This window comes from Myotis yumanensis, unplaced genomic scaffold, assembly GCF_028538775.1.
Source record: "Myotis yumanensis isolate MYYU_CA2020_CCGP unplaced genomic scaffold, mMyoYum1.0.hap1 SCAF_11, whole genome shotgun sequence".
NCBI lineage: Eukaryota > Metazoa > Chordata > Mammalia > Chiroptera > Vespertilionidae > Myotis > Myotis yumanensis.
The window spans coordinates 22,277,012-22,291,002 of NW_027223762.1; the positions used below are offsets into that span (position 1 = coordinate 22,277,012).

At 38.6% G+C, this 13,991-nt stretch overlaps 1 protein-coding gene across 2 annotated transcripts in view; it reads left to right on the top strand.

Annotated features, from left to right (window-relative positions):
- Positions 1 to 1,372: 1,372 nt before the first annotated feature.
- Positions 1,373 to 13,991, top strand: part of PLEKHH2 (pleckstrin homology, MyTH4 and FERM domain containing H2) — an 81,082-nt gene continuing 68,463 nt past the window's right edge. For both annotated transcript variants that reach the window (XM_070429115.1, XM_070429116.1), the window contains exons 1-2: positions 1,373 to 1,449; positions 8,852 to 8,981. In XM_070429115.1, coding sequence (XP_070285216.1) covers positions 8,859 to 8,981 — 123 coding nt within the window. In that variant the 5' untranslated portion in view covers positions 1,373 to 1,449; positions 8,852 to 8,858. The remainder of the gene's footprint in view (positions 1,450 to 8,851; positions 8,982 to 13,991) is intronic.

Here is a 13,991-nt window from a genome sequence, read left to right on the forward strand (position 1 = left end):
AGCAAAATTACTTTGCCGTGTCTTCTGGCCCATTCTGGTAGTTTTACGATCAATGGTTTCACCTGGTTTTAGAAGCTCATAATACCACACCTTCCTGATCCCACCAAGCGATTTGGCCTTGCAGTCGATGTTGATGGTTGACCTGGATCAACCCATGATTTTGTGCGTTTGGGATTCTCAAAATAAATCCACTTTTCATCGCCAGTCACAATTCGATGCAAAAAAGACTTTCTTTCGTGCCATTGAAGCAACATTTTACTGATAACTTTTCGGTTTTCCATTTGTCTTTCGTTCAGTTGATGTGGCACCCATTTTCCTTTCTTTAAAATTTTTCCCATTGCTTGTAAACGATCGGAAATTGTTTGCTGAGCAACGTTTAATCTTTCTCCAAGTTGTTTTTGAGCTTGACACGCATCTTCATCCAATAATGCTTGTAATTGTTGGTCTTCAAACTTTTTTGGTTGACCTGGATGTTCATTGTCTTTCACATCAAAACCATCACTTCTAAAGCGTTTAAACCAGCGTTCACAAGCATCTTGAGATGGAGCATGTTCACCATAAGCTTTCCGAAGTATACGATAACTTTCAGCAGCACTTTTCTTCAAAGTAAAGTAATGAATTAAAACTTCCCGCAAATGCCCTTTTATTTGGCACAGAATTCGACATTTTTAAATATAAAAATATCTATGATGTTAATACCTTCAGAAAATTTGACATATGAAGTTTTGAAGCTTGTTCTCAATACAACAAAATAGCATACATATCAAATTGCATAGATATCAACATGTGTGTAACTCCAGCTATTGAAACAAATCCGCATTATTAACCGGTACACCTAGTCAATGCTCCAAAAGGACTTCTCCGGGGGTGGGGAGGTACACAACAGCTTAGCTGCGTGAAGAGCAGCTGTGAGAAGTAAAGCTGAAAGAGTAGGATGGAGGCCTCCAATACGAAACTAGGGAATCTTGTTTTTGATGGTTTAAGCAAAAGGAAGGCAACGCGGGTCTTTGGCAGGGTGTACTTCAAAACTTCAGGACACTTCACCTGGCAAAAGGGTGAAGGATGGAGGGCCAAGAAGAGAGACGTCAGGCTGGGAGATCACACAGGTGGGTGCGGGGTCGAGGCAGAAGGAAAAGAAAGGAGGTGACCGTCCCCACAGGGTCTGAGCTCCAGGTGTGGCGAAGGCTAGGGGCACACACTCCAGGACAAAACTGCCTCCCGCTCCAGGGCCCGGGAGGAGTCCAAGTCCTAGCCACACCTCCAGGTGACGTCGGGCGCTCGGCTGCGACCTCCGATGGGCTACTCCGGCCGCCAGTCCCGGCAGGAGGCGTGCCCTGCCCCCGCCCGCTCCGGGCTCGGCGTGCGGCGGGCGCCGGTGGAGAGCCCCTGGAGCCCCGCACCGGGCGCGGCTGGGACCTCGGGCGCGGCCACTGGGGACCCGTAACCGAGGTAGGTTGATGGAAAGGGCGGGGGGCCAAGAGGCGACCTCAGAGCTTCGGATGCGCGGGGATCCCCGCCCCCTGCAGAGCGCGCGTTCCCGGGGGGCTCGCCGGCCGGAGGATGGGGGCGGCGGGCGGGCACCCGGGGGATGGGACCGGCTGGCGCAAGACTCGACCCCGCGCCTCCCGCCTCCCCCTCCCCACGTCTTCCCCCTCGCTGCCCCCCAAGACTGGGGTTTCATCTGGGGGCGGTGGCTCCTAGCCCCCCGGTCTCCCGTGACATTTTGTTTGCCAAAGTGGGGCCCGGGTTGGTGGCGTGGAGCCGGCGATCAGGGGGACGCACCCGGGAGCCCCGCGTCCCGGGCCGAGGGGCCCACGCAGTTAGGGATGCTCCGGCTCGGCCTCCGCTGGTGGGGAGCCCCACCGGGACCGCCGGGACGAAACTTCTCTGAACTAAAGAACTGTTTTCTACACCTGGGGTTGCCGGGATATCAGCGTGCCCTGGGGTGCCCTACCACGAAACTGCGCTGGCCCCGAAGTCCTCAAACCACTTTAAAGAAAAGACGGAACATTGGAGTCCTAGACTGTGATGTGCGAAACGCCGTGGAAGGAAAAGTTAAACCTTTTACGCTGTGCAAGTCCCAGGGCGGTGCTACCTGCAGGTCACTGCTTTCTTTGTCCAAATGCCCGTCGCAAGCCTGGACCGCACAGCCGTGTGTGTCCCCCAGGAGCTGTGGGGCGCGGAGCCTGGCTGGTCTGGGTCACAGGTTTTGCCCAAGTGGGGCTGGGTGCTGGTCCGGAGGCTCCTTAAACAAGGCATGCCTCAGTGTGGTCAAGAAAGACATCTTTTCTGCTTTAGAAAAAATAAAATAAAAATACACAGTTACCTGGCCCAGTTAAGCTGTGCCCTAAGAGGAGAGAATTAAAGAGTACCAGCGGCCACCCTGAGCTTCATCGGGGTCAGCCTACGTAGATGAATTGGTTCTTTTCTTTTTCTTTCCCTTTTGGGATTTGGAAGAGAAACAGGAAGTCAAAGATTCGGAGAAAAGAGCTTTCGCTCCGCAATTGTCAACAGTTAATTTTGTGTCCGTAAATATTTCCAGAAGTCACTGGGGGCATTTGGAAAGCCAAGGCATTTTCCTGTCCGCTGCAGTGATGACTCTTATTTAGCAAGTGGGTACGGCTCCCAAAGCTATACAATTGGTTCCATAAAATCAGAGGTAATGGAAAAGGATGGCGGACACGGTTCAAAATTAGAGTCTTTGCTCAAAATGATGCATTCACACGGCAGTTACTTCAGACTAACTGAAATTACAGAATGAGATGAAGAAATCAGGTGTCTAGACCTCAGGGTAGACCATTAGCCAATCAATCTAGTTTTGAAGTTTTTTTAAAATATGATCTTATTAATAGGGAATGCAGGCGTTCAATGCCAACAGTATGTTAAGGTTTTGCTACTTCATTGTAAAATAGGACATTAGCATAACCAAAGATATGAATAGGCATGTTTAACGTAGAATTTATATATGGCATCATTTTCATAGCAAAGTACTCTTCGAAAGATATATGTCTGATTCTTGTCATATTTGAGGTTAAGAATTACCTCTAAATCCGCAACCTCTAATTACTTGAGCTAATGGTGAAATTCTTGACAGGGATAACTGCAAACAATGGTTCATTGAGTGTGTAAATGTTGACCTAATATATATCCACTTAAACTTACTTTTTACTCATTTGTAAATACAGTATATGCTCTTTTTAAAATTGAGGTATAATTCACACACCATTCAATTTACCCTTTTAAAGTATACAGTTCAGTGGTTTTTTAGTAAATTCACAAGGGTGTGCAACCATTAGCACTATCGAATTCTAGAGTATTTTTTCCCTTTTTTATTGATTTCAGAGAGGAAAGGAGAGGGAGAGAGAGATAGAAACATCAATGATGAGAGAAAATCATCCATCGGCTGCCTCCTGCATGTCCCTTACTGGGGATGGGGCCGGAACTCAGGTTTGTGCCCTGACCCGGAATTGAACTGTGACCTCCTTCATAGGTTGATGCTCAACCACTGAGCCATGTTGGCTGGGCTAATTCTGGAGTATTTTCATCACTCCAAAAAGAAACTGCAAATGGATCACTGTTGCCCTTTCTTCACAGCCCTTGGCACCCACCAACCAACTTTCTGTCTCCTTCGATTTACCTCTTTTCTATAAATGGAATCACAATATGTGGCCTTTTGTGTCTGGCTTCTTTCACTTGGAACTTACGGTAATGTTTTCAAGGTTCATCCACTGTAGCATGCATTAATACTTTATGCCTTTTTTGTGGTTGAATAATATCCATTCATCTGATTATGGACATTAGCTTGTTTCCACTTTTTGGCCCTTTGAATAATGGTGCTATGAACATTTGTGTACAAATTTTGGTGTGGATTTATGTATTCAGTTATCTTGGGTATATACTTAGTATTGGAGTTTCTGTGTCAAATGGTAATTTTATGTTAAAAATTTTGAGGAACCGTTAAAACTATTTTCCAAAACAGCTATGCCATTTTTACATCCCCAGCAGCAATGTATGAGAGTTCTGCTTTCTCTACATCCTCACCAACACTGTTATTACATGTCTTTTTTTATTATAGCCATCCTGTTGGTATATTTTGGTATGTCATTGTGATTTTGATTTGCATTTTCCCTTATAGGTAATGATGTTAAGCATCTTTCAAGTGCTTATTGGCCATTTGTATATATACTTTAGAGAAATATCTATATACAAATATATTCTTTGCTTACTTTTTAGTTGTTTTTGTTAAATTGTAAGAGTCCTTTATGTATTCTGAATACAAGTCCCGATCAGATGTATGATTTGCAAATATTTCTTCTGATTCTGTGGGTTATCTTTCACTTTCTTGATGGTGTCCCTTGAAGCACAAAAGTTTAAAATTTTTATTAAGTCCAACTTATCTATTTTTCTTTAATTACTTATGCTTTACACATCATATCTAAGGAACTGTTGTCTATCCAGAATTACAAAGACTTATGCCTATGTTTTCTTCTAAGAGTTTAGAACTTAGGCTCTTATATTTAGGCCTTTGATCCATTTTAAGTTAATTTGTGTATATGATATAAAGTGTGTGTGTGGGGGGGGGGTCCATATTTTTCTTTTGCATGTGGATATTCAGTTGTCTAGTACCATTTTTTTAAATTTATTTTTTATTTTTTTAATTACAGTTTAAATTCAGTATTTTTAAATATTAGTTTCAGGTGTACAGCATAGTGGCTAAGCAATTATGTTCCTTACAAAGTGTTCTCGATATTTCCAGTACTCACCGGGCACCATATTTCCTATGCTGTACTTTACATCTCCATGACTATTGTCACTACCAATCTGTACTTCTCAATCTCTTTACCTTTTTCACCTAATCCTCAACCTTCCTCTAGCACCATTTTTTAAAAAGACTACTCTTTTCCCATTGAATGGTCTCGGCACCTTTGTCAAAACTCAATTGAATGTAAATGTGAGGTTTTATTTCTGTACTCTTGATTTTATTCCATTGATCTACATGTCTGTCTTTATGCCAGTACCACATAGTCTTCATTACTGTAGCTTTATGGTAATTTTTGAAATTGGATCATGTGAGTCCTACAGCTTTTCAACATTGTTTTGGCTATTCTGGGTCCCCTGAATTTCCATATGAATTTTAGGATAAGCTTGTCAATTTCTGGAATTTTTGACAGGGATTGCATTGAATGTTTATATCCAATGGCAAGTATTGCCATCTTCACAATATTAAGTCTTCCAATCTATGAATTTGCCTGTCTTTCATTTATTTAGGTCTTTTTAAACTTCTCTCAGTGATGTTTGGCAGTTTTCACAGTACAATCCTTGCACTTCTAATGTTAAATTTATTCTTAAGTATTTAATTATTTGTGATGCTGTTGTAAATGGAATATATTCTTGATTTCATGTTTGGATTTTTCCTGGATAGTGTCTAATTTTTGTATATTGATCTGGTACCTGAAACTTTACTGAACTCAAATAGTTCTAGTAGTTTTTTTTGGTGGGTTCCTTGGAATTTTCTATGCATAAGATCATGACATCTGAAAATAGAGGTAGTTTAGTTCTTCCTTTCCAGTCTGGATGCTTTCTATTTCATTTTCTTGCCCTGGCTAGAACCTTCAGTACAATGCTGTCTACAAGAGGTGAGAGTGGACATCCTTGTCTTATTTCTAATCTTAGGTGGATCAGTCATTTACTGTTAAGTATGATGTTAGCTGTGGGCTTTGCATAGATGCTCTTTATCAGGTTGGGGAAGTTCCTTTCTATCACTAGTATGTTGACTTTTTTTAATTTTTAAAAATATATTTCTGTATTGATTTCAGAGAGGAAGGGAGAAGGAGAGAGATAGAAACATCAATGATGAGAGAGAATCATTGATCGGCTGCCTCCTGCACCACCCCCACCGGGGACCGAGCCCGCAACCCAGGCATGTGCCCTTGGCCGGAATCGAACCTGGGACCTTTCAGTCCATAGGCCAACGCTCTATCCACTGAGCCAAGCCGGCTAGGGCCTAGTTTGTTGACTTTTTAAAAATATGTTTTTAATTGATTTCAGAGAGAGGATAGGAGAAAGAGAGAGAGAAACATCAATGATGAGAGAATCGTTGATAACAGCTGCCTCTGTACGCCCCCTACTGGGTATCAAGCCTGCAACCCAGGCATGTGCCCTGACCAGGAATCAAACGGTGGCCTACTAGTTCATGGGTCAACGCTCAACCACTAAGCCACACTGACTGGGCTGTTGATGTTTTTATCATGAAAAGGTGTTGGATTTTGTTGAATGTTTTTCTGAATCTATTGAAATGATTATGTGTTCTTTGTCTTTTATTCTATTCATATGGTGCATTATATTGACTTATTTTCATTTGTTAAAAATATGTTATTTTCTAACTGTAATAATTTTACAGTAAAACATAAACAAGTTATTTTAAATGTAGAGCAAAAGTTAACATGAGATACATTCTTCTTCTTGTTTTAGAATAGTGTCCCTACATTTTTGTGCAATGATATGAATGGCTCAAGACTTAAAGATGTCTTTCCAGGATTGCTTTTTATTTTTAACTAGAGGCCTGGTGCACAAAAATTTGTGCACTCGAGGGGGTCCCTCAGCCCGGCCTGTGCCCTCTCGCAGTCTGGGACCCCTTGGGGGATGTCCACCTGCTGGCTTAGGCCCGCTCCCTAGGGGAACAGGCCTAACCTGGCAGTCAGACATCCCTCTGGCAGCCTGGCAGCCCTAGGAGGATGTCCACTTTCCAGTGGGGAGCAGGCCTAAGCTGCAGTCGGACATCCTTAGCGCTGCTGAGGAGGCGGGAGAGGCTCCTGCCACCACCTCTGTGCTGGCAGACGTCAGCCTGGCTTGTGGCTGAGCAGAGCTCCCCCTGTGGGAGCGCACTGACCACTAGGGGCAGCTCCTGCATTGAGCGTCTGCCCCCTGGTGGTCAGTGTGTGTCATAGTGACCAGTCATTCCCAGGTGTTCTGCTGTTAGGGTCAATTTGCGTATTACCCTTTTATTATATAGGATATTTCATCCACATTTTATTTCCTTGTCCACTCTAAAGCTAATGAAGAGAAATGAAGTAGCAGTAGAATTGAGAAAAAGTTTGTGATTGACAAACTGCATTATTTACTCCTACATTATTGATAGTAAATTTAATGTGGGTAATGAAAAAGGTCATTAACTAGGCTAATATCTTTAGGGAAAAAACTCAGAAAACAATGGGGTCATGCTTCTATAAAAACAAAAGAAATGAAAAGAGAATTGTTTCCATGTTTGTGGTGCCCTTAATAAAGTTGTAGCTTCTGTAAGACAACTTTGCTTATATTTATTTGTAAATTATTGAGTGATGTAAGTATTAATGTGAAAACTGATTTAAGCATAAAACGATATAAATATTTTTTAATTTTCACTTGAGGACAATTTTTATTGATTTTAGAGAGAGGAAGGGAGGGAAGAAGAGAGAGAGAGAGAGAGAGAGAGAGAGAGGAAGAGAGAGAGAAAAACATCCATCAGTTGCCTTCTATACTTCCACCCCCCCCCCCCCTGCCCCCAACAACCGGGGATCAAACCTGCTACCTAGGTATGTGCCCTGACCAGGAATTGAATCTGCAACCTTTTGTATAAACCAACTGAGCCACCTGGCCAGAGCAAGCATAAAATAATAGTTATGCTAGGAAAATAATCTTTTGTGGGTTTAAAAACTGGTATAAGTTAAGGGTTATATTACACTAAATATTGGGGGAAAATTGGTTAATATGTGAGGGAGACATATTTTTGTAAAACAAAAGCGCAGAATAAGTACACCTTCAACTGCAGTTCTATCCTTGGGTTCTGAGAGTTTTGCTGTCACATATATTAAATGACAGGTTTGGTTTCTTCAGGAGATTCACTTCTAATGCAAATTTTGTCCGTTTATAGCAAGACCAATTCAGAAATATATTATTACCAGGCTGTTTATTAAATGACCTGATAAAACATTAACAAACATTTCAGATTACTTTCATGAATCCCGGAGCCAGAAATAATCAGGCTTTCAAAATCAAGTACTATTTTTTGCTCTTTAGAATTTCAAAACCTTTCTCCTCCAAAAGGAAAGTTAATAAGAAACTGATTCCAGATTTATTTGCTTAATGTAGGTGATTCTAAATTTTACATTTATATGTTTTCTCCTCTTGTACCTAATAAAAATTATGCAAACTGGTCCAGGGTTATAATACTTTGCCCAGTTAAACATGCCAAAGCATTTTTGGCTTGAAAACAACCTGGACTTGGACAAATTTAGGGTGGTGATAATAATTATAATATACTAGTAAATCCAAGCCTTAGTTATAGCACAGGTATAAAGCTTCTTTAGGTAATTCTATCATGCTACCAATAGAATAAAACTGTAATAATTCTGTAAATTTAAGAGTGTGATAAAATTATGAGCTGATAGATTTTTAAAATCTTATCTGTTGAGCAGAGCTAAAATAACAATAGTACTCGCATGTTTGTGGTGCTATTTTACTGTCCAAAGTGCTGTTAAAAACTGCACTATTTAATTTGTCCCTCATAACATACCCATGAAAAAGAATGATTTTTTACTATCATGTCCCCCTTTTTCTAGATTGGTTAAACTGAGACAGAGAAAGATTAGGTTACATAGAAAATTTAATTAATACAGTTAGGCCTCCAACCCTGGTATACCATATCCAACTAAGTCCTTTCCATGTGCTATCACCAGTTCTGGAGTTTATCTTAGAAATCAAAACTTGTATCTGGATATGATTAGATGGTTATTAGAATGTGTACATCAGATGATTTAATGAATTACCCTGAATGCTAATTGGTATTATGCCATTTGAATGTTTTCTTTTATAGAATAAATATGGCAGAGCTTTCCGAGACAGAAGGACCAGTAGATTGGAAAGAACGATGCGTAGCTCTGGAGTCCCAACTCATGAAATTTAGAGTTCAAGCGAGCAAGATAAGAGAGCTCCTAGCAGAGAAGGTAAGCTTTTCTCCTTAACCTGTGTTATTAAACAGCAGCGATTTAGGGCCTATTTCATTTCTGTTAAATAATCTCAGTACTTTTGGGAACAAACACTTGATGCAAAATGACTATAACTTAACTTTTTTTCAGGGCTTTGAAGCCATATTTGGTCTAGTCTTTTGCCAGTCTTAGAGTAAATTAAGACAAAGACATTTCATTGCAAATACTATGCAATGGAATATGTAAGCATTATGTGTATTTGATGAATGTAGAGTGCATTTACTCCAGAGAGAAAAGCTATAATTTATTTGATTTTATTAGAGAAGTGTGACAGCATTTTGATCTACTTAAATGTTTAGGAAAGTTATGTTTAAAGTGATTATAGAAGAACATTCTCTATCGATAGTAAAATGCGTTTATACTGTATTTGGAAAAATACAGTATTTATATTGACTATGTACCACTAAACTATCATCTCAGCTGGAATTTAATTTAAGATAATTATATGCTTTTCTTAATAATTCTAATCATGTAATTAAAATTTTATTTATGTCACAAGAAGTTGGGGGGCATATATGTGTATAAAATGAATAGATAAATTCATTCATTTGTGCATTCATTCATTCAAAAATATTCATTGAGGGCTGACTATGTGACAGACACTGTTCTTAATGCTGCAGTTACAATTGTGAACAAGACAAGCCGTGTTTCTATTTCCAGGGAACTTGGATTCTAGATCTGCACTGTCCAATATGGCAGCCACTAGCCACAAGTGGCTGTTGAGCATTTGAAATAAAGCTAGGTAAAATTGAAATGTGTTGCAAATGTAAAACACACACCAGATTTCAAAGATTTAGTATGAAAAAAAGAATGTAAAATATTTTACATTCTCTTGCAATAATTTTTATATTGATTGTATGTTGAAATGATAATTTTTGGATATTGGGTTAAATAAAAAATATTAAAATTAATTTTACTTATTTCTTTTTACTTTTTTAATTTTACTAGAAAATTTAAAATTATACATGTGACTCACATTATGTACTAGTATTTCTGTTGGACAATGCTGTCTGGGTGAATGGATAAATGATATTAATGGTCATTCATAACTGATCAGAGTAACTTACAGGTGGCTTCTTCAACTGTAGTCTGCATAATCCTTTTGGATGGAGGGCTGGTACAGGTATCAGATGTCCAAAAATGGTCATCTTAAATCTTCCTTTCACTGCTAGCTAAGAATCTCTTAGCACAGAGGTATTCTAATGATATAACTATATATCACTAAAACCCAGAAAAACATCATTCAGTTTAATATCATCTTAAGTTTTTGTGCTTTAACATCTTTTAGGTCCAAAGATTAAAGTTATGCCATTAGTACCCAATATCAATTTGCTTTACTTATCTCTATTATAATCAAAGTTGTAACTTGAAGAAAATACCAGTTGAATATCTCCAAGTTGGGGGAGCTTATCCCAACTCAAAGTTAGTGACACATGCTTTTGTCTTTTGTTCCTCTCTCTATAAAAATCATTTCTTAGGTTGTACTGTGATTTATCTGGTATTTTCCACAATTCTAATCACCTCATACAATGACTTTTGTCAAAATTATAAATTATATACGTTTTGCTAAACCTCATGGATAACTTCCCAGGTGTTGCCTTAGCCTCTCAGCAATTAGCACACTCTTGACTCCTCAATATTTTCTTGGTTCTCTATGGACTAAATAGAAGTTATGCTTATTTGGTTTCCAATTAGTTGACCTTTAAATTCTGAATTTGATGGCAACATTTGTTCTGTTTTTTTAGAAGGCTTGTAACAAAATTTTTTTAGTGCCCATTTTTAAAACGTTAGTGTTGTTTTCTCTACAAGTAAAATTGTAAATAGCTTTGATTATTAATTTATGTTACTAGACTTTCTTTTTTCTTTGTCAGTGGATGAATTTTGAGAGTAATATTATTTTCAAATTGCTGTTTTAGTTGTGGGTTTTTCTTCCTCCCCCCCCCCCTTTTTTTGTCTTTTGTATCTGTGACTTAAATCCTTTGCCAGATCTAAAAGATGGAATTACTCAGTTGTGTCTTATACAGTGGAAAGTGGGTAAATTTGCCAAGTTACTCATGGTTTTCCAGTAAGTAGATTCAACACCAAAATGGAAATAACGTTTTTCACAATATTTTCTGTTATATTCCATTATGCAATATTTTTCTCTGGATTAAAAATTAGTTTTGGTACTCACGCATGTTTTAATAAAAATACCAAGTATTTGTTGATTTTTTTATGTGCTTAACAACCTGTGAAGTAATAAATTTTATTGTTCCCATTTTACAGATTAGGGAACTGATGCTTACTATGTGCCAGACAGTCTTCTAAGTGCTTTATGTAAATTAACTTTTTAATTATTACAACAACAATGTGAGTTAGGTACTGAATTATCCATATTTGCATAGGAGGAAACTTAGGCGCATAGCAGGTATTTAGCTTGCCTGTGTTTGTGCCAAAAAGTAAGTGATGAAGCCAAGATTTGAGACTTGGCATTCTGCTTTGAGAACCTGAATGCTTAGCCATCACCCTATATGGCCTCTCCCATCTAGTTTTATTACCACATTCCTTGCTTTCTCTGACATACCCACTCATCTATTCAATCTTCTTTTCAGCCATGCAACATATAAATCCATCTCTGCTTGGGGCCGGTATTTGTGTGTTACGATGTGTGTGTGTATGTAGTAATAATGATTTACATAACATTACATATTTTTTCAAAGCGAACCCTATTGCATTGCTTCTACATGCCAACTTGAGTCAAATATTGCATTCCAGAGGCCAGTCTGGTCCCATTCATAACCATTGGTTTTATGTTAGGACCAGTCTGCTCCATAGCTTTTCCCTGCTAGTTCTCCACACCTTCCCCGCAAATGGATGCTGGTCCAAGGGTGAGAATTCTTTTTTTTCAAGGCTGAGGATTCTTGAGAGAATACTAATTTGATTCTTTAGCTCTTTGCCAGGAATTCTAGCCAACTCTTCTTTTCTGCAATAGTTTTTGATTCTTGGTTCTGTTTTATTGGCACGGGCTATGGCAGCTAACAGTAAGTGCTAACTATAGGTCCTAAGCAATTAGTGCAACCATTAGCTAATTTAAACCCCAAAGTAACCTGATGAGGAAACTAATGTGATTCCCAGTCTAAATATGTTGACATTAAGACTGAGAGTATTTGAATAGTGTGCCCAGTATCACACAGCTAGAAATTGAAGATCTGGCAGTAAATCTTAGATCTTTCACGCTTTTCTTGTGATGCAGTTTATGAATAGAGTGCCTGGCACATAGAAGTAACTCATTATTATTTTCCTATATCTTTCTAAATGAATACACTGGCTAAGTGTGCAAGAAGATGATTTCAACAAATGTAATTACTAATTAATAGGAGACATCTTTCTGAATTTTTTAGGAAAGACGTGTGAGACGATCTCAGAGTGTTTTTTATAACGAAAGGTGAATTTTTAGTTATGTATACCTTATGTGTTTTTTTTGGAGATGGAGTAGGAGAATACAGGGGATTTTTCTTAAAAAGAGTTATTTTGTATTTTTTTTATCATGATTTCTAAGTAACTTAGAATATTGAAGTTTATGAAGAAAAAGGCCTTATTGAAGTCTTGGGCAAATACTGCTGTAAGTGGGAGAGGTCTTTAAAGGAATTTAAGGAATGGTGTTGGAAATATCTCTAGTATGCCAAATATAAACTCTTCAGGGAAGCTGAGATTTAAGTAGTTTTCCTACTTTACAGTATTACTAGTTTTCTGAGTCAGGGAGGGAAGAAGGAAAGTTTCATTTTAAGTTGAAGTGAATGTTATTTCCTATGGGTTAGATTGGAAGAATTTTTCCTTTAGGTATCAGCGTGGCCCAAATCACCTAATGCTGCCTTTGGCTGATACAGCATTACTGTCTGGTTTCTGGCCACGTGACCTTCCTTCTGTGACTATGATTCCCCAGAGGTGGTTTAGAATTCTCTCATGGGAATGAGGAGTCCGTGGACAGCACAATGTTTGCTTTTCATATGACCACGATTACCCTATTTAAATTCCACATCTCAGTGTCTCTGTTGCCTCACCTAATATTTCACAGTGCCTAACAGAAATTATACGTATACGAACAATAAGACTTTGCAGGCTAATTTATATCATTTTGGGCTGCTGACTGAAGATATTATTTATTATAACAAAATGATGATAGAGTCTTTTATGGGTTCTGTGGGGGCAACAGTCAGGAAGAAAGCTACTTGGGGGATTGCTGTCTACAGCAGTAAGTATAAAGGTCCTAAAGTATTCCGTCTAAAGTAGCCAGTCTACAATTCTTGAGACACTAAGCATTAATCACAGTGGTGTTATGATCTAAGATCAGTGGCAGATTTCCTCCTGCCATTTGCTGCTGTGTCCACTCTGGCTACAGAGAGCACTTCTGTAGTAATCAAAACAGAAGGTTTTGTTATCGTAATTAAGTGGCCTGTTCATAAAATACTTATTTTTGTCCAATGCCTGATATGGGCAGCAGATCATTCAAGTTTCTTTTAGTGACTTAGAGTGGAATTGGTTATGGAATTAGCCTAAGCTTTACATAATAGCTTACATCGTGAAAGTAAAAACTTACATGAATATTTTCTGCATTGCTTTATTAAGTGTTTTTGCAAAGTTGCTTTCCAGCTTGAATGATTATGAAAACAGTCCCTCAAAATTAAAGTATTGCCTTTCATACTTTTTTTCTATAAACTGATTTTAAAGTGTCCTAAACTTTATTGGAGATACTTACATGTGTACTTACATTTATGTAATGTGACACGTTCAGCATTTATAATCTATAATATAGATTGTGAAAATATAGTGATTTTCTTTTATCAAAGTTTGTATTACATCTATTGAATTTTTATTATGTGGTGTTCATTACTCCTGCCTTAATTGTTATATAACTAAATAAATACACTCAAAATCTGGGGAGAAACTGCTTAGCTTATTTCCTATTCAGTGTAGGATCCTGTTAGAATC